Source organism: Phalacrocorax carbo, chromosome 22 (assembly GCF_963921805.1).
Source record: "Phalacrocorax carbo chromosome 22, bPhaCar2.1, whole genome shotgun sequence".
In the NCBI taxonomy this organism is placed as follows: Eukaryota; Metazoa; Chordata; class Aves; order Suliformes; family Phalacrocoracidae; genus Phalacrocorax; species Phalacrocorax carbo.
The window spans coordinates 4,127,234-4,153,252 of record NC_087534.1 but is presented as its reverse complement, the minus strand read 5'-3'; the positions used below and the strand labels follow the sequence as shown (position 1 = coordinate 4,153,252).

General features: G+C 42.9%; 1 protein-coding gene and 1 long non-coding RNA gene across 3 annotated transcripts in view; one reads left to right on the top strand and one right to left on the bottom strand.

Moving 5' to 3' along the window:
* Nucleotides 1–26,019, bottom strand: part of MAN1C1 (mannosidase alpha class 1C member 1) — a 69,660-nt gene that overhangs the window by 28,909 nt on the left and 14,732 nt on the right. For both annotated transcript variants that reach the window (XM_064471437.1, XM_064471436.1), the window contains exon 3: nucleotides 16,949–17,045. In XM_064471437.1, the coding sequence (XP_064327507.1) occupies nucleotides 16,949–17,045 (97 nt within the window). The remainder of the gene's footprint in view (nucleotides 1–16,948; nucleotides 17,046–26,019) is intronic.
* On the top strand, nucleotides 12,672–16,671 carry LOC135316791 (uncharacterized). The gene is made up of 2 exons (XR_010376034.1): nucleotides 12,672–13,098; nucleotides 15,290–16,671. It is a non-coding gene; the product is annotated as an uncharacterized LOC135316791 (long non-coding RNA).

Below are 26,019 nucleotides of genomic sequence, written 5' to 3'. Positions count from 1 at the left end.
ATGTTTGCTCATTAGTAGAGCAGTAAGAGTTTACATCTGACTTGCTGAAGCTTTCCTAAGCCACCAGTTCCACATGTGAAATTCAACTGATGCAAACACTTTGCACTTGCTCACATTTACAACCCAGGTTTGCTTGGGAAGAATAAGGGATGGCCACAGGTTGTACCAGGCTAGAACATTGATCCAGACATTGCTCACACAGCACAGTTGAGCTCCCGTTAGAAAGGGCCCAGAGGACAGGATTACATTCTTTAGGAAGTAACATCATCATCTGAGAAAAAGACATAGCCTTCACACCAAAATAATTTCTTTTATCAGGAGACTGTGACATTATCCTGGGTTTAGCTCTTCTTCAGTCTCTGTGGGAGCTACACAGAACAGAAGACAGTCACATCAGAGAAAGCCACAACTTTTCATACAGCTTCTTGCAGCCAAGGTCAAAACCTTCAGCTTGAAAGAACCCCTGCCTCCACCCTCTGCACCCTGCAGGCAGACAATAGCAACCTGAGATGCACAGGACTGGGTAGATTTCTCTTAACAGCAACTACATGACTGAGGAGTGACCAGGGACTGAAGGAAAGGACAAAAATTAGGAAAGGAAAGGGAAGAAGAACAGAAGCAGACTATGAAGAAAGAAAAATGAAAACCAAAGAGACTGCAGAGCACTTCCAAGAGCATCCAGGATATTTTCAATGCATCCCCTTGGCACCAGAAAATAGATTGTGTTTTTTGCTGTGCTCAGAAAATGGTTTGTCTTCCCCTGCTCTGCTCCTGCTCTAGCAGTTCAAACTGCAAAAGTGTTGCCCATAACCAAGGAAATCTATCAGCCTTCTGGGCCGTGGAGCCTGAGCCTCGTGCCGTCTTTTCAGCCTATCCAGCTGCCATCGAAACAAAGCCCCATCACACTCCTTCCAGTGGGAACAGGGCCTGGGGTCTGTCAGCTGCTCTAATAAGGTGTCAGTGACTCACTGACAAGAGAAGAGACAATAGTTAGGCAACAGTGACTCACTGGTAACAAAGCACGATTCATTTACCTTCATCCTACTTCAGAGGGTTTATATTAAGTAGGATGCAGAATAGCAGGCCCAAAGAGAAGCGACAGCCAGCAGAGCAGGTTGCATTTCAGGTCCCCTCTCCAGAATCTCACAAAACACCCTTGCATGCTCTCTATACCAGCTCACACAGCTGAGCCAAGCCCTCGCTCTTCTGGCTTTTCTAGCTCCATTCCTACAAAGCCCAACCAGCTCTCCTGCCTGATGGGTACCACTTTTCAGGATCAAAGAGTACCTGTTTGTCAAAATCAATTTTGTGGATTTTTTTCATTTGTTGTTGTTGTTTCTTCTTTATTTTGTTGTCTTTTGGTGGGAAGTTACTCAGGCTCTAGGAAGCAATTTTGGCCAAAATGAAATACCTCCTTGGGGTGAGGTATTTACAGGCTGTTCAAGTCCTTTTACTACCAGACTTAGCACACAGACCCACACCTGCTTCTCTCAATGGCTAAACAAGTGGCCTAACCCCAGGACATACATATTCACAACCTCCGTAGCTCAGCAAATGTTTGATTTTCTAGACAAAGTGGAGCAGCTGTGATGGGAGGGACAGCGAGTCGCCTTCCCTCACTCCCCTCTTCCCAAAATAGCCAACTTGGAGTATCACAGGCCAGATATGAGACTTGAAGGGCTCCCAGCTGCAAGTCTGTCCCTTGAGAGTCTTTAGAAAAGCTGTCAAAGTGATGCTTCAGCAAATGAGTAGCTAAGAGTGGGGTCTTTAATAGCCCTCTTCCTCAGGAAGGAGAAATGCCTTTTACCAATGGCTTTGCCTGACTCCCACAGCCACTCTGTGTCTGGGGAGCCACTAAACACGATGGCTTGCAGGTGTGTGATCTAAAGGGTGGCTTTGCAGCAGGGCAGCCAAAATGGCACATACATCACATGCAACGACGCAATCTCCCTGTCTCAATTCTCACCAGCTTTGCTATCTAAGTGCAAGGAATATTGATGAATTTAGTGTGTGCCTAGATGCACCGCCTTTGCGATGCTGGAAATGGTGCAAGGATGCCCAAGCAGCAGGAGACAGAAGTATCTTCACCAGTTTTTCAATACTATCTCTCTGATGTCAGGGCTTAGCTCAAATAAAAATCTCTGTGCCATATCACCTGCATTTAAGAGCCACGTACCCCTGCTGTTGCTATTACGCTGCTGCTATGAATTGTCTGTCACAGAGATGGATGGAAGCCCAAACTAACCTCACCAACACACCTATTCAGCAGGCAGTGCCAGAGCACTAGAGCAAGCAAAGAGGTTAAAGAATATTGTCTCTAATGTCACGGAGACTAAGGCCCAGGGGACCCCGTCCTGCCATTTGGCAAACAATCCTTTATGAAGTTTCTCAGTGGACAGAAACAGAATCCTTCATTTTCAACAAAGCCATTTAAAGAAATCTGTATGGTAATGCATTGTGCCAATGATTAACACGAACAGCACAAGTCATTAGGAAGCTATCATACTCAATCTTGCATATAGCAGGACTGTTTAAATGCTACAGAACAGAGAGTTTCAAATAGCTTTTTGCTAACTTTAATAAACAAGTTTACAACTGAAAGGCGAGAACGAAAGGGGGAGGAATTCAGATCAGCGCAATGTAAACCTAGATCAAAAATGAAAGGTCTTGACTCCCACTGTTCTTATGTCAAATCATATTTGTCAAAACAAAAATTAGTGCTGAAATCTTGTTTGGAATAAAAATTAGGATGCAGTTTCTATGAAACACGATGAACTTGTTAACTGTTGAGGCACAAAAGACTCCAGTTGTTACTGGTTATTTATCTTCACCTCTTGGGGTGCAGGTGACGCAGGGCAAAACAAGAACTGAAAACACTGAGGTCCCTTCTTCTGGTTATGCTGGTACTGAGGGCTTCAAAGGATTGAACTGGCTTTGATTAAAATCAGTGCCTTGTTAAAACAGGAGTTTGAAAAGCGACCATCGCCGAGTGCTGCTTTTCTTGTTCTTTTGCTCATTGATAGAGCTTGGAGACCAGACTGAACTTTTGACATTTATCCAGAGATTTGTGCGAGAAGCCTGGGAGCTGGCTGAGACCGCGTCACCAGACAGCTTCTGGGTGGTGGCACGCTGTCGAATTCTGGGGGAAATCTACACAGAGACTTTCACACAGCTCAGGATTATCTTGGCAACAAAGTAAACTGTGAAAATCACTGCACAGTTTCTTCAAAAATCTGCAGCGAGGATTTGCCAGTCCTCTCTGCAGAGTACTCTGGGTCAGGCAGAACAAGTGGCTGGCAGCCTGGAACTCTAGCGATAGGATCTGGGTTTAGGCCAGAGCTCCTTGCCTGCTCTGGGCCTTAGTTTCTTCTGCCAGCAAAAAAAGCAGGAGGCATTTTCCTCCAAGTTTAAAAAAGAAAAGAGGTTAAATAAAGATAACATGCTGGTTAGAGAAATAAAAAGATTTAGAAGTCCACATTCAGGGAAAGTGATGCAGCATGCTGACCCAAGTTTCAGCCTGTTCTACTCAGTACCAGTTACAGCAAGACAAGAAACAAGAATCAATAGACAGCAAGGCACACGCTAGCCCTCAGACACTAAGGAAACAGCCCCTTGTGTACCAGCCTGTTCCCCAGTCAGCTGCTGTCTCACCACCTCTGTTGATCACATTAGTTTATCCACCATCATCTGACCTGTCATTTCTGTCTCTGCTCATCCTAAGCACCTTGCACTAGTCATTCATCTTCCCCTGGAATGGCATTGCTGGCCAGGCAAAAACACTCCCAGCAGTTTATTTTTTAACTTTTCCTTTCATAATTGTCCTCTGGCACAGGAACCTTGCACTAGGTATCAGTACTGGAAGACACAATCCAGTTCCAGAAGATAGATATTCTCAAGTAGAAAGACAATCTGCTCACATTACAAGTAGGATCAAGCCAGTTGCCAGATCTCTAGGACAGGGCTGGTACTATTTGTTCAGCTGACATAAGTCAAACAGAAAATCCAAATGAAACTAGCAAACAGGTTACAGGCCTTGTCAGGAACAAAGAAAGTTTCTCAGTTAAGTCTTCACAATTGTCTCATCACAACCCGGTCCTTCAGCTGCCTGTGAACGGTACCTACGTGCTGCAGATGAAGCCTGCAAAGCCAACACCACCAGACCTGAGTTACAGCCTCACCACTGTGTCTTATTTATTGAGGTTTTTGTCTGTGAACCTGATAGCTGTAACACAGAGTAACTTTATTCCCTTTATTTAAGGTAAACTAAACAAATTACATCTGAGCAACAAGGTAGCAGTAGAGAGAGATAAAGGGGACAAAAAAGTAGTCCAAGAATTAGAAAAGATCTATTTCTTTTCTTATCAGTACATTCTCCTGCAGTCTTGAAAAAAAAAATCCATTAGCTTTTGAGCAACCTCATTTTTCTTTGCTTTCCAAATAAACCACTGCACCTACACTTCAGGGACTTCATCAGAAAACACTTCATATACAAGGTTATTTTCCTGTCTTCTTATTATTAATCTTCCTCACTCTCCTCTCCAGATATTGGTCAAAAGGTCACACCCCACATACTCTCCACCCCACGCATGCTCCCCTGACATACAGAGCAGGGGGTGACTACGCACAAGAGCAGAACCCACCTTACAGAGCCCGTGGCCTCCAGCGGCTCACAGGCAGCTCTGCCGAGCAACACGGCACGGGCAGCGCTGTCCTCTGCTCCCCTGCCAGCCTCAGCCGCGAGCAGCCATCGATGGAGAGTCTTGGGGCAACATGGCACGGGCAGCGCTGTCCTCTGCTCCCTTGCCAGCCTCAGCCGCGAGCAGCCATCGATGGAGAGTCTTGGGGCAACACGCTGGGCGCTGCCGTAGCTCCCAGCTCACTAACAGTACTACTTCTTCTTGGCTTCAGATTCTGCCACTCCCTGGCACTTGTCCTGCCCTGCAGCAGGTCAGCACTTCAGCAGGGACAACAGACATGGTGGGAGACTGTGCCAAGCCTCCACAGATCCCAACAAACCCACCTCCATCACCCCAAGACACAAACCACCCTTAATTTCCATTTATGTTGACATGCCACACCTGATGTCTTCCACTTCATGATTCCTGATAGATTTAGCTCTAGCAGCTGACAGAGCGATGACCCTGCTTTGTAGGCTACCAACTGGCTACTGATCTCTTCAACTATCAGTTAAGCAATCTGAGAGATGCTAATTGTTTTTGCAAGTCCTGAAAGAAATACTTATAGATCCATCAGAAACGTATGCATTTTACTAGACACAGGGCACAACTCAAGACAATGCCGAGGCTACTGCCACTCTATAAGCTTCGTATCTAAATTAGCTCAAAACCTAGTCCTGTGCACTGTAGGGTGAATAACATCACACTTGCCCCAATTAATGAAAGGTCAAAGTGCTGATCATTCCCTGAAAAGATGCTTAGAAACAGGAGAGCAACTAATCCTGGAGGACATGGCTTGGAAAAAGCAGAGCCCATGGTACAAAGAGACTAAAAGGTAACACCATCTTGAAAGAGCCAGCTGCCAAACAAGGATGACCCACCTCCCACCTAAAGTCAAGAAATTTTGAAGACTGGCATTACGGAGATCGCCCAAACATCTGTCCCACAAGACAGCTCAGTCTGGTTTTCGTTGTCGGCAGGAACGATCTTCCAAGTTCACAGGAAGTGATAATGAATCACAGTTCCACCTGCACTGCACAATGGGTGTCAGCATATGTGCTGCACAGTTTTGAGGTAAATCTGGCATCACAGAGAAGCATCTTGAAGTGTTGGCTTTTAGGTTGCTATGATCAAATTTAATACAGAATGTGTTCCAGCTGGGGAAGAAATAGCTTTTTTAGATTACAAACCACTCATGTTTTTCAAATATCAATTTCCCCTGAAGAATTAAGTCTATCATTCAAACTGAACTAGCAGTGGCAGCTCTCCCCTGAACAAGTGATGGGTGAGAGAAAGAAAAAGAGAGCTCATGTTCTTTTAGGAATGTGGCAAAGTAGACTGTGTCTGGAGGAGATCAGGCTGGTGGGAACAAATCAGCAATATTCTTATTATGCACTGGAAAAAGAAAAGAAAGGTGTTCAGCATAAAAATTAATTGCTTGTCACAGTAACAGCCCTTCAGATAGTTACTTCCTTCAGTGGAAGGGAAGAGAAGATAGATGATAAGCACCTATTGCCAACTGCCTCTTAAGTATTTAATACTTGGCAGCAGCTCTCCAGTTTAATCCTCTTTTCCCCAGTTTCTCCAACCATCTTTCGTCATCCAGCGATCCTCCAACAACAGGCACTGTCCCATCACTGCATGACTGCAAACCTCCTGGAGCTCAAATCAAACTCCTTCTATTTGAAAGTGTCACAGGGCAGGAAGCGGTGTGACTGAGCCCCAGGAACACAATCCTGGATATGGGAGAGATACTGCAAATCCACCTTCCACGTGTATCCAATCCGTTTCCCATGACGCACAGATTCTATTGCAAGCAGACTACGTTGGCTACGGAGAGCTCAGCAGAAAATTGAAAGCAATAATCGTTCAAATGCTCCTTTGGGAAATAGATTTTCTCCTTTGTTTGGGCAACAAAGCTCAGATGTCAGTGAAGCACAGGTGATTACTTCTGGCAAAGACAGGTAATTTGACAAGCAAGGAGTAATTCTGGGAGGAACAGTTCACGAGGGTTAAGCAGAGACAACAGCAGCAATACTTGTGGGGCAAAATACTGCTGGTCTCTCCTCTTCTGGATGTTTGAAATTAATTTTAGACTAGTTAAAGGTAATCTGATTATATACTATTTATTGCTTCTTCACATACCTCCTCGAGGACTTGCATCATTTAACGTGAGGGGTCCCAACAGGCCTATTAAAACAAACACACACGTCCTACCTGCAACTATTATCCATGGACTCTGAGAGATATAGGTGGCTGTTAATGAGCAGAGACTGCTAATTCATCTTAGAATTCAAAGGAGAGATGCTTCGTTAAAATAATCAGGAAGAAGGTGCCCTTCTGTCTCTCAAACACACTTTCCAAAAAGTGGCTGCGGCAGATGTGTTGTGACAGCACAGGAGAGAGATGCAGCTTGTAACTCTAGACGGCATTTTTCCTTCAGCAGATAAGATACGCTCTGGAGGGGCTTTGCAGAACAGACAGTGCATTCTAGTTTGGGTTATAAAACCACGTCAGGGATGAGCAGTTTTATCTATAGTCCAGACAAGCAAACATCACCTCCCATAGAGTGTTCACAGAAATGATCTCGTCCTTAACACAGGCCCAGGTGTGAGAGCAGAATTCAGAGATACAGAAATGAAACTGCTCTTTGCCTCAAAAGAAAGCGAATAGGATTAATTACGCTGTTCTGTATGCAACAGAATAGGAGGTGCTGGGCCTGGATACCTGCTATATATCCAGATACTGCTAAGCACTCCAGTTACTGCTCATGAACTGAGCTAAGGTCCCTAATAATCAACGATGAAAGAATCTAAATACATTTTATTTGTGAATGCAGTGGGTCAGGGGGATGCAAATGGTCCATTACCACATCTCATCTGATGAGCAGGAACATTTTAAGCTATAGTAACTCCATCACTTGGAACCATCTGTCCGTATTCTTCCTTTTCCCTCCTATATTGTTAAAGTCACACCAAAAAGACCCCAGCTGAAAGACTCCCAAAGCTCTCCAACATGTTGCTTGACAGGATTAGATATCAAATAGTCTTAGCAAATTGGGAAAATAGTCTGAAATAACCAGGATGCAATTCAATAAGGACAAGCAACGTGTTTCACCCTGAGGGAAGAACAACAAACCATGAAGCATAAGAAATAAATGACTAGACAGCACTCTGCATAAAATGATACCAAGGCTACAGCAGATCCCAAATTCAGCTGAAATCAACAATGTTGTGATGCTGCAAAAAGGAGCAAACCCCACCCGCGGATGGATAAATATCATGTGTCACACGCAAGACATGAAAGGCCTCTTGCGCTCCATGCCGCACTGGCAAAGCCTCAGCCAGGACAGAGTCCACTTCAAGAGATGTTTGGTTCATCTGGAGACTTCAGGGGGCAGCAACAGCACTGAGGAGAAGGCCACAGAACACAACCTACGATTAAAGCTGGAAAGGTCTGGGGTTCCTCAGCCTTGAGGGGAGAAGACTGAAAGGAACTTGGCAACATTTTGCAAAGACACAGAGAGATGCTGCAAAGAATAAGATTGTAAACCTTTCTCCACATCCGCAGGGAGAGGCCAAGAAGCCGCAGCTTAACTTAAGGAGAGCAAGGTCAGGCACCAGTATAAGCTTTGAAACTGTAAAGCACTGAAGCAGAATGCCTGTGGTGACTTTCCAACGTGGGGTAGTGTAGGGATGGCTTAAGAAGGGAAGGACTAAACGACCTCTCACTGTTCCTTTTTTTATTCTGTGGTTACTCACTAAGATGAATGAGAATTGCAGGTATTGAAAAAGCCTCATGAAGATGCCCCTTGGAGATGCACCAAAGGAATTCTGAGGGAAGGAAGTGCTATGTCAAATACTTTCTGATGGCTCGATTCCCTGCAAACCCCCAAAGCTACCTTAGTGATAGAGTACATCACAGTTACAATTTTGGATGTACACAGAAGTCAGGAAATTAAAAATGCTGGTTCCCACAGCAACCAGGATGCAGCCTGCCAAGAGAGAAGGAATGTTCTAGCCTAGTCAAAAGGTGTTAATGCCTGAAGGCAACTTCCACTTCCAGATGCCTGAAGAAGGCCTTGGTGAAGTCCAAGAACGCTCTCTGCTCTCATGTATGGGAGAAACTTGATCCTCATTTTCTCCATTCCCGAACTGTCTGCTCTTGCTTGCAGAACACAGCACAGATTTGAGATTGGAAATTCAGGTGCAAGACAGACAAATCAAGGCTGCTGCGAAGGCCATCACCAGGAATGCTGTGATCTTGGCCCATGCTACACTTCGGTATTCACATAATTTGTGCTTTCCCATCCTCCAGCTCTGTGAAGAAATGATATCCCTGTGTAATCATGTATTCAGATAAAAGCACTGTGGTGAGAAATAGGCGTAACTTAAGTGTTCTTAATTGCATGTTTGTATCAGATCAAGAATATTATGGGTATACTGAAATTGGTATGGAAATAACCTCTGCCTTTATAACTTTCTCTTGAAACACCTTCATTTTCCTGCACTGAGTTTTTTCTCCTTTTTTCTTTTGGGAGCTGCATATAAAGTGTGTTAGGGTATGGTAGATTTTTTGAGAATAAAACATCAGAAGAAGGATGAACAATTTTACTAAGTCCAAAAAAATCCTCCCTGTTTTTCACACTGACACCTCAAGCAAAGGCTAAGGGATTTTCTTGAACTTCCAAAAAATTCTCTCTAGAGACAGGAAGAATCCTGAGAGGCTAAAAGAGAGTATTTTTTAAAAGTACAAAGGTCTTCAAATGACAAATGCCTACCACACAATATTCTGAACACATAGATGCAACCTTCAAACCAGTGACAAATCTGAAAGTTGACATCCTATGGGATGACGTTAAACCTACTGATTAAGTGAGATAAGAGACTTCTCTCATCCCAAAAGGCAGCAGAGATGAGAAAAAAAAAAGCGGAAACAAGTACCTGGAGAAATTATAGAAAAGGAAATTCTGTAGCAGGAGCTGTTTGAAATGTGATCTCCTGAAGGCGAATTGAAAAATGTCAAAATCTAACACTAATCTAGATGAATATCCAATGAGATACATAATGAAGGTGGCAAGAAACTTCAGCAGTAGCACAAAGAAAGATATGATAAAGCAGTTAAGTTCTAAACGTGAAATCTAACACAGCAAAGCCAGTTCTGAACCTACCTAATCTCTTCAGAAGTTTCAAGAGTGGAAAAGGAGCGAATTAAAAACAAAGAAGATAAGTGGGGTTTTTGCTACAGCGTTTATAGCTACCCATCTCCTCTGAATAAACAAGGCAAAGCTAAATACAGGGGATAAAGATAAGAAAAATCAGAAGTCTCAAGATATTTCCAACATAAAAAGGCATGGCTAAAAGCACATCTTTTAAATATTCTTAACTTGCTCTGCTTTTTTATGTAGTTTCTGGTAGTGCATGTCAGCAGGTGGGTTTGCATCCACAGGAGATTACGTAAAGCACCTGATTGCAAATGATGGCGAGAACACAGACATCCCTCAGCATTTCCGACCAAAGCAGAGGTATCTGTATAATCAGGAGCTTCAAGTCTGCTATTCCACCCGTATACTCTGTGTTATTATCAAGTTGACACAGAGGGGTGCCATTAAGATCCTTGGAGTGGATGCTGGATGTTAGTTCAAACCAGTTGGAAGTGCCAAACTTCCAGCTCAGCTTTTGCTGTGGAGTTGCCACCAACGCCTCTGTAATCCAGAGAAGAATCAGTGAGCAGTCCAACTACACCCACTCTCAGTTGGCTGCCTTTTAATCACACGCTCAATATCTCTGAAGATTAGACAATTATTTCCGCATAATTAGTGTCCGGAATGAGGCACAAACAACATCCATAATGGAGTGATTAAAAAAATAAAAAAGAAGAAAAAAGCTTAAAGATAAGCTTACTGTATTTTGAAATACAGCCCCCAGAGTCTGAAAAAAGGGGGAAAAAAAAAAGTAGTTACAGCCTGGATCGTTCCCCTGTCTACATGGTAATGTGGCCGCTCATGCGTGGCTGGCTTCCTCCACACCAGTGCATGTTCTACCCCTCAGCATCTCGAAAAGAGGTCCCAAAGAACACTCTCTAGTCACAACATCTCAACACAATTTTCTTCCTTTTTCTGCTTTCATTTGCTACTTTAATGGCTGATTTTCCTTTTTTTCTTTTTGTTTCTTTCTCCTCCGTTTTGCTGTGCAAAGCAGTTCTGACAAATCCCAACATACTCTCCTACTTTTAGGCCTCATCAAACTCAAAACTCTGTTCAGGGTCAATGGAAAGTTCATGAAACTCATGAGGAAGCCTGGGATGATTAATGGTTTTATACTGAGATAATGTGAAGTTTGCCCGGTTTCCTGCTAAAGACAGGCCCAGTCCAAACCCTTGCTGTCCAATCTTTGCAGCTGTCCTCCAGTCTAAAGGGCTGAACACAGACAGACACTGCAGCATGCATCTGTGCTTTGCATCGCAGGCCAAGGCTGCTCTCCACTGAATTTTCTGAGTTTGATTTTTGTTTCCTATGATGTAAATCTCAGCTGAGGGGAGATGAATCTATCTGGTTCAAATCACATTTTTTTCAAGAATTGCTGCCACAGAGGAGCTGACCAGGTCTAGCTCAGCCCCAGAATATGGGCTTTGATAGCAAAGGTGTTTGAAGGCGGCCCTAGGCCACTGTATGTGACATTAATCGGGTTTTTTTTCTGTTTAAACTTTTAAAATGAGTATTTCAAGCCAACAAGTTACTACCTGTCAGCTGAGCCACCACTGTAATAAGCTTAAATCTCTCTGTGTGAGGTTTAGGGTTCAGTGGAGCCCTGATGTTTGAGCTAATGCTTGAAACAGCACATTTGAAGGAAGCCACCATTCTCAGCATGACCCAAGGAGAGAGCAGAGCGGGAACGGATCTCCTGCAGCTTTAATGACAACCTTGGTGTCTGGAAGGAGTGATCTTTGGCAGGTGGAAAGCGGGGGGGGGCGAAACCCGTAACAGGGATAAATGTCAGCTCTAACATGAATCATACAACCAATCTCCAACGAGTTTGATATTTGGAGGATATCCTGATTCACTGCTTCCTGCTGACAGGAAATAAGTTTGTTGCTACAGATTTCAGTGACAACAAAAGGCAACGTCAGCTCAGAATGCCCTTCCTGAAAATATACTCAACTGGGTCACAGTATACATAAAAAAAGAAAGATGATGATTCCAGGGAGCAACAGCATTCCAGCAACATCTTTATTACAATATATTTTTCTCTTTAAAGAGCCCATGGAGCCAAACCTGCAATGTCATGTGCAACAGGCAGCAGGAATAATCCAGCATACAAATTCAGAGAGCAATTATTATTATTATTTTAAGCACATAAAAGGACACTCCGGGGTTTTGTAATTTTGTGATCACAGGGGAAGAGACTCGTAGGGAGAACAGAAAAGCTGCACCAAGCGATTGCACAATTGGAGGTTACCATTTCTCTTCTGGTACTTAGAATGTTGCTAAATTAGTATTTTCATTCCAACTACCTTTTCCATGTTAAATATTCGTGCATCAACTCCTGTTGCTTCTAATTGAGGTAGGCACATTTCCCGCCTGCTTCATGGTTTCCTACATAAATCACTGATGAAGGAAGCCATTATTTGGAAAATGTTTGGCTCAACAGGCAAGACTGAATGGTTGAAGTGACTAACTCTGGGACGTGGAGCCTTTTGTGTCCAGCTGGGCCCAGCACCTGAGGTGGCAAACAAAGAGCACTCTAGCTGCTGTCAGAAGTTCCTGTCAAAGCAGCTCGGGGGTGTAAGACCAATAGAGAGATGTTATTTGAATCTCTGGATCAGACACTGGGCAGGTCATGGTGTCACAGAAAGTCCGGTAGGATTGCACTGCATTTGCCAGGGAAAAAAAAACCTGAAGGTTTCTGAATCTCAGGACAATCAACTCGGTACCTTCTAGAGGCCTCTCTGTATATATTCATGTGGGCACTACTTTTCTTCCCCAGCCACTTCAGACCCTTGTTTTTTATCCTGGAGAGCCAAAATAGCAATATTTCCAGGCAACTGAGACCAATGACCTCCTGTCTTCAAAACAAACTGTCAGGACAGTTCAGGCCAAAGTCTGAGCTGAGTACACAAACACAGCCTAAGCAGCCACTGCTTTTCCAAGAACCATTACCCAGCCTGTGCAGATAGCCCTGTGTACTCTGTCACCAAGCAATCAAACGTGGAACAACATGAAGGGCCCTACACGAGGACGAACTCTAAACGCCTTGTATCTTTCAGATCCAGCTGCTGTCAGATCTTTGCCATCCAGTTCTGGTGACCTGGCTGTGTCCTAGATGCGACAGTTGTCACATGGATTCACGTCAGATAAAGCTACAGAGCCTCAAAATGATACACAAATTCAGCATATGCTGAGAGAAGCGATGGCTGTGACACGGTAATTCATAATTTCAGGTGTGATTTCAAGTGGGGAGAGAGGAAAAAAGGGGGGAACCTAGTTAAGGATTGCTATTTTTATACTAAAATTAATATACTAATGTGCAGTTAGGTGGTGAAAAATAACTGCCTAACAGCACAGCAAGGTTCCATATTTACTTGCTGTCACTGATTTCAGAGCAAATTGGCTCAGGTTATAAGTCAAAGAAGGATTCTTCTGCTGCCAGCACTGCACACTTCAAGAGGTATCTGAAAATCAGGCTTCTTACCTTATCATTGTTAAAAGACTGTGCAATCAAAATGTAACTGACAATTCAGCTGATGCATGAGCAGAAATAGATGCCAGCTCACTCTCCCATAGCTAGAGAAACTCCGTAAAGCTAACGGGATTTTAAAAACATTTTGTCAGAAAAATAAGTGGCTATGACAGACCCAGGGAGCGGGCAGAATAATAATTCAGCTATCTAATGCTGGATATCACAGTGACAGGTGCATTTCAAGTGCTGTGCTACATAATACGGTTGCCCTCTCCAGCAGCCTCACTCCAAGGAATTCAACATGCTTTGCAAACATCAATTAATTTAATGCTCACAACACTGAAGACAGGAACGCTGAGATGCTGGGGTAAGAAGGGTTAAAATAACTAGATCAGCACCAGGAGCAGAATAAATACCTGAGGATCTCTAGCCTTCACCCTTAGCCACAAGCCCAGCTGTGCCATTTCTCTTAAATAGTTCTCCTAAACAAGCGTGTTTTGGGCCTTGTTCAAACAGTGGCCAGGTACTCTGTGGGTCGTCCTGAGTTAGCTTAAGTGTGGAGAGAAATTTTGCAAATAATTCTGAAAACCCTGCAGTTGTGCAGTCATTCACACTGGAACCTTGTGGTGCAGGTTTTATTCTGAGAGATCATCCTTCCACCCTAGTAGTGTGCTTTGCCCATTTCCATGGCATTATTTCCAAGGAAATCATCACACATCTGAAATGGCTGCAAATCTAAAACACGTTTACCCCACTGGAGGGCATGGGATGAGGTGTTTAGCATGGTGCATCTTATCACAAGCGTCACAGATGAATAAATAATGCTTATAAATGAACCACAGCTAGTGGGTTTAAGGAAAGGGCCTTCAAGTGGCAATGATTATAAATGACAGCAATTGGAAGATTTCCATACAAATATGCTATGTCCAGAACATGGGAGAATTTTGATGAAACTGATGCCCTAGGAATAGGATCAATCACAAGGAACCTAAGACCAAGTCATGAGATAAAAGCCTGAGTGAGGGGCAACGCTGCGTTCCAGGGTACGTAGCAGCCTAGCACTTACTTTGGTAGTGGGCAAGTTTGATCTGTGGGTACGAAGAAGTGTGGAAACTGTACAGATACTCTCCCAGATGCGAGCTGCCACCTTCCAAGGCAGAGGAGAAAGGAGATTAACTAGGGTGGAGATACAAGAGGTTTTCTGCCTCTGTTTTTCCTGCCATCAGGGCAGATGTTGGGGAGGGATGCTAGCTCATGGCTGTTAAGAGAAGCAGAAGGTGAATGCTTATTTTGTATTTCTGCTTTGATTAGAGAGAATATTTGATAAAGAGCAGGTCCCCTGCTTCCCCCACGGTGAGGCTGCTAAACGGAAGGTTAGGCTACAAAGTGAGCATCACATCCACTACAGGAAAATATATCACCCTTCAAGAACTGAATTGTTTCTCATGCACACAAACATACTTGAAAATAGCCCGAAAGAGGTTCCTTCCCTCCCACATGGAAGCAGCTGCAGAGAAATCTCAGCTTAATATTGACACCTCCAGCCTGGAGAGTACCTGATTTGCCTCCATTACATCTGTAGCTTGGAATAAAAAGACGCATGATTTGAGGGGGAATGGGCAACAATGAAGAAGGCAAACAGTGCCCTGTCCTAATTTCTAACAGCCTCTGAAGACAAGAGGGATAGAAGGCTGCAGCAACGGATTGCCTAATGCTACTGTTCTTTACCAGGCATAGTTTAAAGGAGCAAAAGCCTGTGAAGAGGCTGAAATGTACCATGTAGCTCCTTTTCTGCAATTGTCTGCAAATCCTTGTGCTCCAAAGCATTTTCCTTGAGAGTGCTCGCAGGCATGCTGCAAACAACTATAAGTACTGCCAATTGTTTTAGCATGATAAATGCATTTAAAAGCTTTCAATATTTTTGTCTGTTTACAGGCACGCTCCTTGAGGAATTTTGACAAGCTTGCCAGAATGGAAAAGTTGCAAAATGCTTAACTTGGTGCCAAAGTTAACGCAAATTCTCAAGTACAAAACCTGGGTATTCTTGGGGCAGTGAAAGAGGAAGGCAAAGGACAAACAAACCCAAATCACTGCTCCTGCAAAGTGAGACTGGGCAAGAACAGTGGCTGGTCATACACAGCCTGGGCTAGTACAAGGCACGCTTCCAAAATTGCTTCCTCCAGATACCCCAGCAATCGCTAACACAGCTTCCATGCAGCTTACAGTATTGCACAACCAGATGTAATTTAACTCTCTTGGTACTTCTGCAGGAACTAAAGAGACTAGTGCCTCATCTGGGGCAATAAAAGGACTTGATGGTGGCACCACAAGCGGAACACCAAGGTTTCTCCCTGTGCTGTGGCTAAACTAAAAGCTAACACTTCCTCTGCCACCTCCATCAGGGCCACCTGCCCTTGCAGTCCAGAGGCCAAACAGGGCTGGCTGCTCTTCAAGGTTTTGGCTGCCCTAGAAGACACACAATGCTATTTCCACATTCAAACCTTCACTTTCACAGACGTCTCGCCGCACCTCAAAGCTAATGAGGCCTGTGTAGGAGGCCTCTCCACACAAAGCAGTAACTCTCCACATCTACTGTCTGAAAGATCACACCCATGTCATGTAACTGACATGGAGAAGGACTGGGATGCCTAGAGAGTGCAAAACCAGGAATGGATGTGTTTCTTCATACCATATTAGTCCAATCCCTAAGGAAATAAAGCTCAGATAATTTGCCCACTAAGAACTCTGTTCTACCCTCATTTGGGCAAGGGACTCAGGAGATCATCTCTGCAAAGCAGGGTCCTGTGGAAAGAAGCCGAGAGACAGCAAGTCTTCCCCAAGGAGGGGTGGGAAAGGGCTGCCAAAGCAGATTCTGCTGGTCTTCCTCCATCTCCTGCACCTTCTCACCACGGCACAACATGTGCAGACAAGGCCAAGTGAGGGCAGAGTAAGCAGAGCAGGGAAATGCTTTGAGCACAAATGAGGAAAGAGACAATTTATATCCCAGAAAGTCAACAAGCATCCCACCAGAACAAGCAGGGGAATAGCACTGAAATTATGTAAGTGGTTCACATAAAAAAAAGGTAATCTGCTAAAGAGTAAAATTATACAAGCCAGTAAGCACATAGTATAAAGAGCCTTTAATATTGATTCACTCACTCAATATTTCATGGAATTCACATCTTGCTCAACAGTGGAGAAATGAGAGAGAAAACGCTCACTTTGGTCAGGTCCTGACGTCTACAGGCTTAGACAAATAGCAGCATTGTCAGGTTTGGACTGATTTCATGTTTTAATAAAGACACTGGTTGGTTTTAGCACTGTTCGCAGACACGTTTGGTGCTAGGTCTGTACTCAGAGGTGATACAGGCTAGGCACTGAGAGATGCCTATAGGAATGAGATTCCCAGCAATGGAATATGAGTAGGTAACCCCTAGGAGCTGTGTTGAAAGTCTCACTTCATAAAAACAGAAAGAGGAAAGAGATCAAAGCTGTTACAGATACCGCACCGCATTGCAGAGAAAGGAACCGACATGGACACATGACCTTTAAAAAAATGCAATGAAATTGCACTAAAATTGATTCAGAACTCACCAAACATGTTACCGATGTGGCCGTTCTTAGTCAGCGGTCGCAGTTCATTTTTTCCAAGTGCATATTGTTTGTAGTTATCCCAAGCGAATTTCATCATCTATAAAAAGAAAAATTGAATGAAAGCGCTTAACAGAACTGGGAGTTTCCCACCCACTGCTAAACCTGGCAACCAATGGCCCATTAATTATGAAATCTTAATTGGCACTGATGAACGGGGCCGCATTCAGCAGTTTGCTAAGTCTCAAACTCATCACTCCCAGTCCAGAGCCTGGGCCTGACACATCTTATAACTACCACAGTATCCAACACACTGAGAGTCCACTTTTCCCCTGGGCAGTGCAAACCAGGTGGAAATTACCTCCACCTCTGAATTTCTGACCTTTTTCAAGAAGTATCAGTATTTCAGATTGATAATTAAAATGGGCTAAAACTGTAAGGCCGGAGCTGATATATCCCTAAGTATAGGGATGTTACCCGCTGAGCTTTTGCATTTTTTATGATAGCCATAATGAAACTTGATCAAACTGCTAAACCACCCGCCGTCTGCCCACCTTGCAGCAGCTCCACATACAACTTTGGCAAAGCAGCACCACTGAGGTACACAATGCACTTAACACTGTGGTGAGTAAAGGAAGAAATTGGTCTTTGTTTAAGGACTGTACAGAAGTTTTCTTTCTATTTAATAACAGAATACCTTCATAAAGGAGAAAGGGGAGATCCATAACATTTTGATATCTTCCTATCAAAACTCAAAAGTGCTTTCTTAAGAGAGTCCTGCAGATGGGCTGGGTGATTTCTGAGAAACGTCTTCCAACTCAAACAATTCCTTCTGGGACATTTGAACTGTCCTGCCCGGACTCAGCACATTAACCTTTCCCTGAGGACTGCAGGGCAGCAGGTTTGTGCAAGTTCCAACACACACACACACACACCAGCACAGCTTTTTCTGTCCTCCTGCCCCTTTGGCTCCAGCTGGTAGGAAAAATTAAATCTACAAGTGTCCTCTCTGCAGCTAGGAGAGACTAGGACTTGTCAGCTTCTGAGGAATGCCTTAAATAAAGCTCACTTTTATAATCCGTACAGCCTGGCTCCAAGCAGTTTCAGCCCCAGCATCGCAGTGACCTGGACATTCTTTGATTCAATCCTTGGAAAAAAGTCAGATAACAAAGGGGAAGAAAGCAGCTTCAGAGAATCGACAATATTCTCCACCACCGCTCAGTAAAGATAAGAGTCCTCTAAAATGTTTTACTCAAACAAGATATTTGAGGGAAAATGACAGTTTAAAACAAATCATTCCTCCAGAGTGCCCCTGTCCAGTGTCTGCAGCAGCATTTACTGCTCTATTTTGGGATCAGAATATGCAGGTTACTTTGGTCTGAAATTTCTACTGTCTTTTCAGTCCTCACTTTTGTCCTTCCCTCCAGCTGTGTGTTTCACAAACCCAACACTGCAAGCCTCTGGCAGTATCCTCCTTAATTAGCACACACACTCAAAAAGCCACATCACCAGATTTCTGCCCCCCCTCCCCTTTACTTTTTAAACATCAAGCTTCCAAAGTAAAGTTCCACAGAGCTTGTCATATGGATGAGGATAAACATTTGCTGAACTGATTGATAACATTCAGACCCTAACACCACCAGGAGAAGGAATGTTGGACAAACAAATAAAGTCAACTTGGGTTTTAGAAACTCACTGTGGGATGAATTAGTCACTAGAACGCTCTGCTCCGAGGAAACTAAATAATGATGGGTGGGAGGAGGAAGAAACCCTCCACAAAATTCACTCAAACATGCCTCAATCATATGACTCGGGATGTTCATTTTATTTTCGCTAGATCTCTGGGGTTTTTTTTCTCAGTGGCACCAGTATTCTAAATAGAAAGTTCTAATTGTTCATTAACATAACAGGGCAAATCTTTGAGGAACTCTGGACACTCTGTGACAGTACCGAGCGAAAGCTTTGACGTCTCAGAGCTTGACCCATAAGTTTACTGCAGGAAAGATGGTGTTTCCATAAAGGCAGCTTTCCCACAGTGAGTGACAGGGCTCATGCACCAGAAAGGAAACAGCTAGGCAATCTATTTGGTTCATTTTTCTTCTAAATCAGAGTTGAGGAAGGAGGACCCACCCTTCTGGCACATAGAGAACCTGGACATGGACAGGATGTGGAAATGACTCTATTTTGTTGCATAAAACTCCTAACGTTGTAATTCTGAATCAGCCTCATTTTAAGCTGAGTATAAAATTTAAAGTTATTTCCTTCCCTCAACTTTTTTAACCCCTCTGTTCCAGAAGGTCTGAAGTTTCTTCTTCAAACCAAGCGAGAAACCCAGGCATCTCTGCTACACTGGTGCAGACAGCTCCCTGGGACCCAGAGTTCGCTGACACCTCCACCACAGGCAAGAAAACTACCCCAGGTCTCCCTTCAACAGCTGCTTATATTCCACAAGGAAAATCTCCTCCTCTCCTCCTGTCTTCTCACACAAGGAGGGACTGCATGAGGCCTGCTGACAGACACCCCAAAGTGACTCACTTTACACAGGGCTCCCAACTGCTATTTGAATAAATACGTTTATTCTTAATTTGCCTATTCAACCATTTAAGCCGCATTTGTCATGGTGTTACAAAAAGTTCCACTACAAAATGATTTCTTGGGCTGTGCTGGCTGCAGTGTCTTAAACTCTCCTTCTCTGTTCTGTCCTGAGCTGATAATCAGGCAGACAGAGGATGGATGAGATTGGATATGCTGCCTCGTCGTACTAAAGGGTTGTCAGTTTTCTTTTACGTGAACAAAATTTTGCTCCCTGCTTTTAAACCCTCTATATTTGGGAGACAAGATGCATAATGTGGTACCCTTTCATGTTCCAAGATCAAGCTTTCCTCTCTCTAACGAGGTCCAAAAGCAGCAACTGGAAAAGTTTAAAAGCCAAAAGCATCTGTGCCATTCTGCCCATTCTGGCTTTCTGCAGCTGTCTTTCCAATCCAAATTTAGCAGTACAACTTCTAAACCACTAAAGAGATTCATCAAGTTTCTAAAAGTGGGGACTCCACATTTATATACCGTGTGGAGGACTGAGATGGAGCTTTCAGGAGCTTTCTCTGACAGAGATATTGAAAACTGGGTTCAAAGAAAAGGAGATGGAGCTGCGGGGTGCAAAATGGAAATTCTCATAGTGGGGTGTTTAAGTCCACTTTCTGATGAGATGCCAGGGTTAGAAGTGAATATTTTATGCCATTCTAGTCATGACAGATCACTGTATGTCAGCATTAACATTACGCCATTTTAGATTTGAAAAATGGCACCAGAACCACAAAAATTATAGAAATAGATCCGTAATTTTAGATTTTGTTCTTACCAGTGTGCCATCTGCTATCTAATAGACAATTATCTATTTGGCCATGAAATTCTAATCATCCTGGTTTTCAGCTGATTTATAACAGAGACTTCCAAATCTATAATCCAGTTTGTCAGATTGCTCTGTCTTTTGTATAATGCGTAAGCCACTTTGTTACTTTCGAGAGTTTCAGCTACCCAGCTAGACGATTATATATTCAAATCAACTACAAGTAACTAAACCAAATTCTGAAGACCCACACTGCCACTTCCATCATTCAGCCCATTACCTTTTCTCGTGATTTGCTCCAGCCAAACCCAAAAGAGATCGTGCTCTCAAGCTCCTGTGTATTTCATATCGGCAGCCACGTAGAGCCAGGTGCCAAGTGCAAAGCCCTGCACCAAGCTGTTTGCTGGTTCAGGGTCTTCGTCTACAACTTTGCAGGTTCACAACACTGCAGTATTTAGGTCACACAAAACCACTGAGGAACAAGGCTGGGTTAAAACTGCTTTCAGTAAATTTTTAAATTTAATGTATGGAAATATTTTTATTTAGAAGTCAGCTTTATAAATACCCTTCTTTAAAATACTGGCCAAACACTAAGTGCTTGCATCCCTTCAAATACTGAAGCAGGAAATCGTACAAGTATTTAATGTTTACACCGATACCCCGGACTTCTCCATGTGCTAAGCCTAACAAACACACCACAAGAGCACCTACACTGCTGCCACAGCTCTGCCCTTTCTCTCATTTCTGTTTGTTCTTGATATGTCTTAACTCAGCAAGAATTCTTACATTTGGGATTAAATATGCCAAATAAGACAATAATAATCACCACTCCAGACTCAGTGAATAGAAGCATCAACAAAGTTGGTAACGCTCCCTCTCCACACACGCTATGCAACACACTACAGGAGGGCACCACAGCTCCACGGTTCAGCAGCGCTTTTCCGATGCCACCCAGGCTGAAACACGGCAGATATTGAACAGTTGGCATTTACAATTTCTGCCCACATGTTCTGCAGTCTTGATTTGCAGAGTGCCACCACTTTACTGATTTTTAGGGAACCTGAGGTTATGGAAAACCAGATCCTGGTGGAAAGGCAGTTGGGAAGAATTCAGAACAAAAAGGCATTTGGTGAGTTCTGTGATCCAGGTAATGAAGAAACAGGGCTCAGGATAAAAACTTGACCAAGGAAGTTTTCACTCTGAAGGGATGTGCAAATCTGATGTTCTTTAATATATGTAATAACTAAACCACTGAAAATCCCTGGGTTTATGTACTTGCAAAAAGCAGCGAGATGAGAGAAAAAAAAGAAAAAAAATCCCCCACATTATCACTTGCCCTCTTTTTGTTACTGGGGAAGATTTCAAAATGCAGAGCGTTCCCAAACAGCTATTTGATTAGTTTTATCCATCGAGGCTGGGATAATTAGTAAATGCTTAAAAGATGAAATCTAAATATACCAACCAATCAGCCCCTTTGAAGAACTTCTAAGGAACATTACACAAAGCCATTATCTTCACAAGATAACCACTTTTGTGACTCTTTAGCCTCCCTTCTTCAACTCCCCTTCAAATATTTAGCTATTAAGCTATCTAAGAAATTCCCAGGTTGGGTTTTCAAAAAACCGAAACAAACATCAAAAACAAGAAGAGTGGTGGTGGGTGTAATTTTAAATATTTCTTTCCCTATTGTATTTCTTATTTGGTTTTTCCCATCTCAGATTACCAGACAGGTTTCTCTTCCCTTCTCTGCAGTTGGAGGAAGATTAGTTGTCATATCGGTTTCAAAATTAGGACCTGTTCTCTCCCATCTCTAACCTTCTCACTACCTCAAAATAGCCCTGTTCTAGTTTGGATTTTTAACCTGCAATATAGTGCCGGATATTTTCCCAGCTGTGTAAAAAATAATTTGCCAGATGACAAGATGCAGAGAAAAAAAAGGAACTGACTGTCAGTCTTGCAGACAGAAGAAAAAGTCTGCCTGAACACATCAGGATAAGCCATTTATATTTGGAATAATGGATTGTATTTTTTCAAATCAGACTTGCACACACTTGTATAATTCAGGATTGACTGCGGGAACGGTAATGAAATAGTACCAGGTTTACTATCTGTTCCTGTTTTTAATATTATCACACAGATATAAATATCCATGCAACACCGTGGCACAATGTTATAAAAAGGCTAGAATTTATTTCAAAACCTTTATATTAAAGCTAAGCAACTTCTCAGGCTACTTCTTTGGGACATGTCCTTAGAAATGTTTTTACGTAATAGCAAAATAATAACAAAAAAGCTGCGTGTTAACTCCAGTTGATTGAAAGGTTCCATTTAGGCAGACACTAATATCCACAGGCTTTTACTTCATGGGTTTAAAAGCCTGTAACTCGCAGAAGAGATAGTGCTTCAGCACATGAAAGACGTTACCAAGCAACCCACCGAAACGGACACCAACATTATAATCCATTCTAAAGTAATTACATTTTATAATTAAAGATTACTGTAAATCCAATAGATCCCAACAGGAACTTGAGCAAATTAGAGACACACTAGCTAACCTGCCTGTTTTATAGCATCCATGTTAGTGTCCATCTTTGAATGAAAGATTAAGTGACTCACAGAGATTTTCATTTGCTAGGCCTTCAGACAACTTATAACCATTGCTGAGTCTTACCTTGGTAGGTGTTAATGTAACGTCACCTCATTTCTCTAACTTTAAATAAAGCATCATTCTTCTTTTAACTGACGGTAAAGGGGTGACTGAAAGTAAAACCCGAGTCTGTTACTATCAGATGAAAGCCCTGGCAAAACCAAGTGGGCACAATCTCATCAACTCCAACATGATAGGTACTTCCTCTCTGCTTTCCGTTCCTGACCCTTCTCATACACCTGCTGGGCACCTTCCACTACTGTGTGCCTCAGCTTACCCATCTACAATTCAGACCTCATCTTTTCCGTCTAAGAGCAGTAGGCATAATAAAGAGAAATAACCAAAGTGCATTAAACAGTGCGGGACCGAGTCCACTTGGTGAATTCATGCTCGGTGTTCTCTCACCCAATGATCTTGCAGACCCAGAACCATTTTGCACAGGATGGCAGTGGCAGATTCAGGGTCAAAACTCAATGCCTGTCTACGTGCAGCTGGTGTCAGTGATGACTTAATATGGTAGCGAGAAGTGCACGTACCTGGGCAAGGTCCCTGACTCAGGAGAGTATAAATTGTTCTGCTGCAGCTGCATCAACACAGCAACGTACCTCTCAGTCAAAGAGGTGATCTGTGGGGTGAATACTGGGATTACACGCACAACCATAACGGGGCAGGAGGTTGACTAGCCTCCCAGATAAAATAAGACTGACTCCTGTTGCAAACCCACTTCCCCAAAAGCAAATTTCTGCAAATACACCCTTTGGAACGATGCCCAAAGCTCAGGAAAGCCTCAGCTCTTTGACAGCTGCCTTTGCCACTGTTCTATCCAATTTTTCCTCAAACACAACATAAACGCTCATGCTTCCACACCCAAAGCACCAGCCCAAGGACACAACTCCTCCCATGTGCTCCAGCCCTTTATAACGGATTCTAAAACAAAATTTGAAACCGTGTCAGCCTACTGACTGTAAATACATCAGCTGATTGTTTAGCATTAGATGGCAGATGGATACCGTGAGTTACTTGCTACATGTTCCTTTACCTAGAAGTAAATACAACAGTAATTCATGCAACAGGTGAGCAGGGCTTTGCTTCAGATTCTTCTGGTAAATTCTTGGCAGTTTGTTTGCAAACTTGCATGGGTATTTTTTTTGAGATCAGTTACTAGCACGGCTCACTCGCTTTTGCACAATAGCCAGAGACACAGCAGACCATTGCTCAGAAAACTGATCTCCGTCCCTGAAGCAATGGAAGAATTCTTTATGAAGTTAGAAGAAACCACCTTGAAGCAAGTTGGAATAAAAAAAAGTTTCAACTTCTGCTTGCTGTTCCCAGACAGACAGTCCAGCTGCATAAACAAGAGTTATTCAGCTCAGATCTACAGAGCTGAATAATGGTAAGCACAATAAGAGGTAAGCACTCTCTCCCCACCACAATTGGGGAAAAAAGCAGGACTAGAAGCCTGATTTTCACTGGGGAGGAAAAAAAAAAACCACCAAAAAAACCAAACCAACCCAGCACAGAGTAGTCCAAGGTCGTTAGTGTTAGTGACAAGGACAGAAATAAAACTCAAGAGTCTTCCTGACTCACAGCCCCTGCTAGGAAAGCTGAATGGGCGAAAGAACAGCTCAAAACACAATTAAACTAACTCCTAATTAAATTCCTAATGCAACTAGATTTAACCGTGTCAAGGGGGGATAAAAAAAAAACCCAACTCCTTCAACAGGACTATCTCAGGCATTAAGACCCAGCTGGATCCAGCTGCATCTAAATCAGGAAACATGTCAGCAAGAGCAGTTGATTTTGCAGTTAGTTTCTTAATGAGATGCTAGACTGTAAGAGGACGACAATGGTTTTGAGAACAAATTTGCAAGTCTAGACCAAAGCACAGGGTGATTTAATAGAGAGACAAGAAAAGCTGTGGTCTCAGCTCCTTCGCTTCCTAAAATCAAAGCTTGTGGAAAATTCTAATAGGAATAAAAGGTATTTGTGTTCTCAGCCACCTTAACGCTATCAGCTTCATATTTCCTCTGAGCCTCTATAACTGATCAAACATATGATATTCCAGAGCACGACCGAAGCCGACACTGTACAGCAAGGCCAGCAATAAAAACAATGAAGATTTTTGCGGTCCTAAGCTTGTTACCTCTAACTGCTATTCAAGCACTTGATGCTGTGAGGTTTAGAGAACTTGCACAAAAAGGCAATCCATGATGTCCAGTTTGCAGCCGGCAGTCTTAGCCAGAGGAACCGACCCTATTAAATTTGAGGGATGATTTCTTCCATAGACGGATACTCAAAAGGTAATTTGGCATGCTGCAAAAAAAATTGGGGTCAGTGTCAAAGAGCATATCTAACTATAGCTTGTGTGATGCAGATGAAGTGTGAAGATGTTGTGCCAACAAAACATACAGAAAGCGAATAGCAAGATACAGGAAAGATTAAAAATTGAAGAAAGGTCACTTCAAGAAAGATGAGCTTAAAGCCATAGGAATAACTATGATCTCCCTTGTTATTACCACAGAAAAAAGGCAGAAGTAGCTCTTTGAGCAACACCTCTAAGTAAAATCAGAAAAGAAATTCAAGGTCCTTATAAAACATTGGGGTTTTTTGGGATACTGTGCAGAATTTGAACTTAGCTCTGGTTTACTGTTTCCATGCATTCAGATTTCCCACCCAAAAGAGGTTTCTTAAATAGCAATTTAAGTTGTGAGTATGTATCTGTAGCTCTTTCAAAGTAGAAGATGTCAGAATGTGTTCAAGTAACAACAGAAGACAGGAAATCAATCTCTTTTTGTAAAATATTGGAATACTAGATAAAAATATTCTAATATTAGATACTTAAAAGTATTAAAATATACCTATGAACTACATCACACTGTTCTATACTTTACCACAATGCTAGTTTCAGGAATTATTGTATATGCTACGCTTTGGAAGTGAAAAGGTACCATATATCCAAATACACATAGCGGGACTTTCACGCACAAAGAGGCATATCAAGCAAATATTTTCCCCAACACTACTGCGATGTCACAAATCATTACCTTTACATTCTAATGTAATGGTTCACTTCACATGATT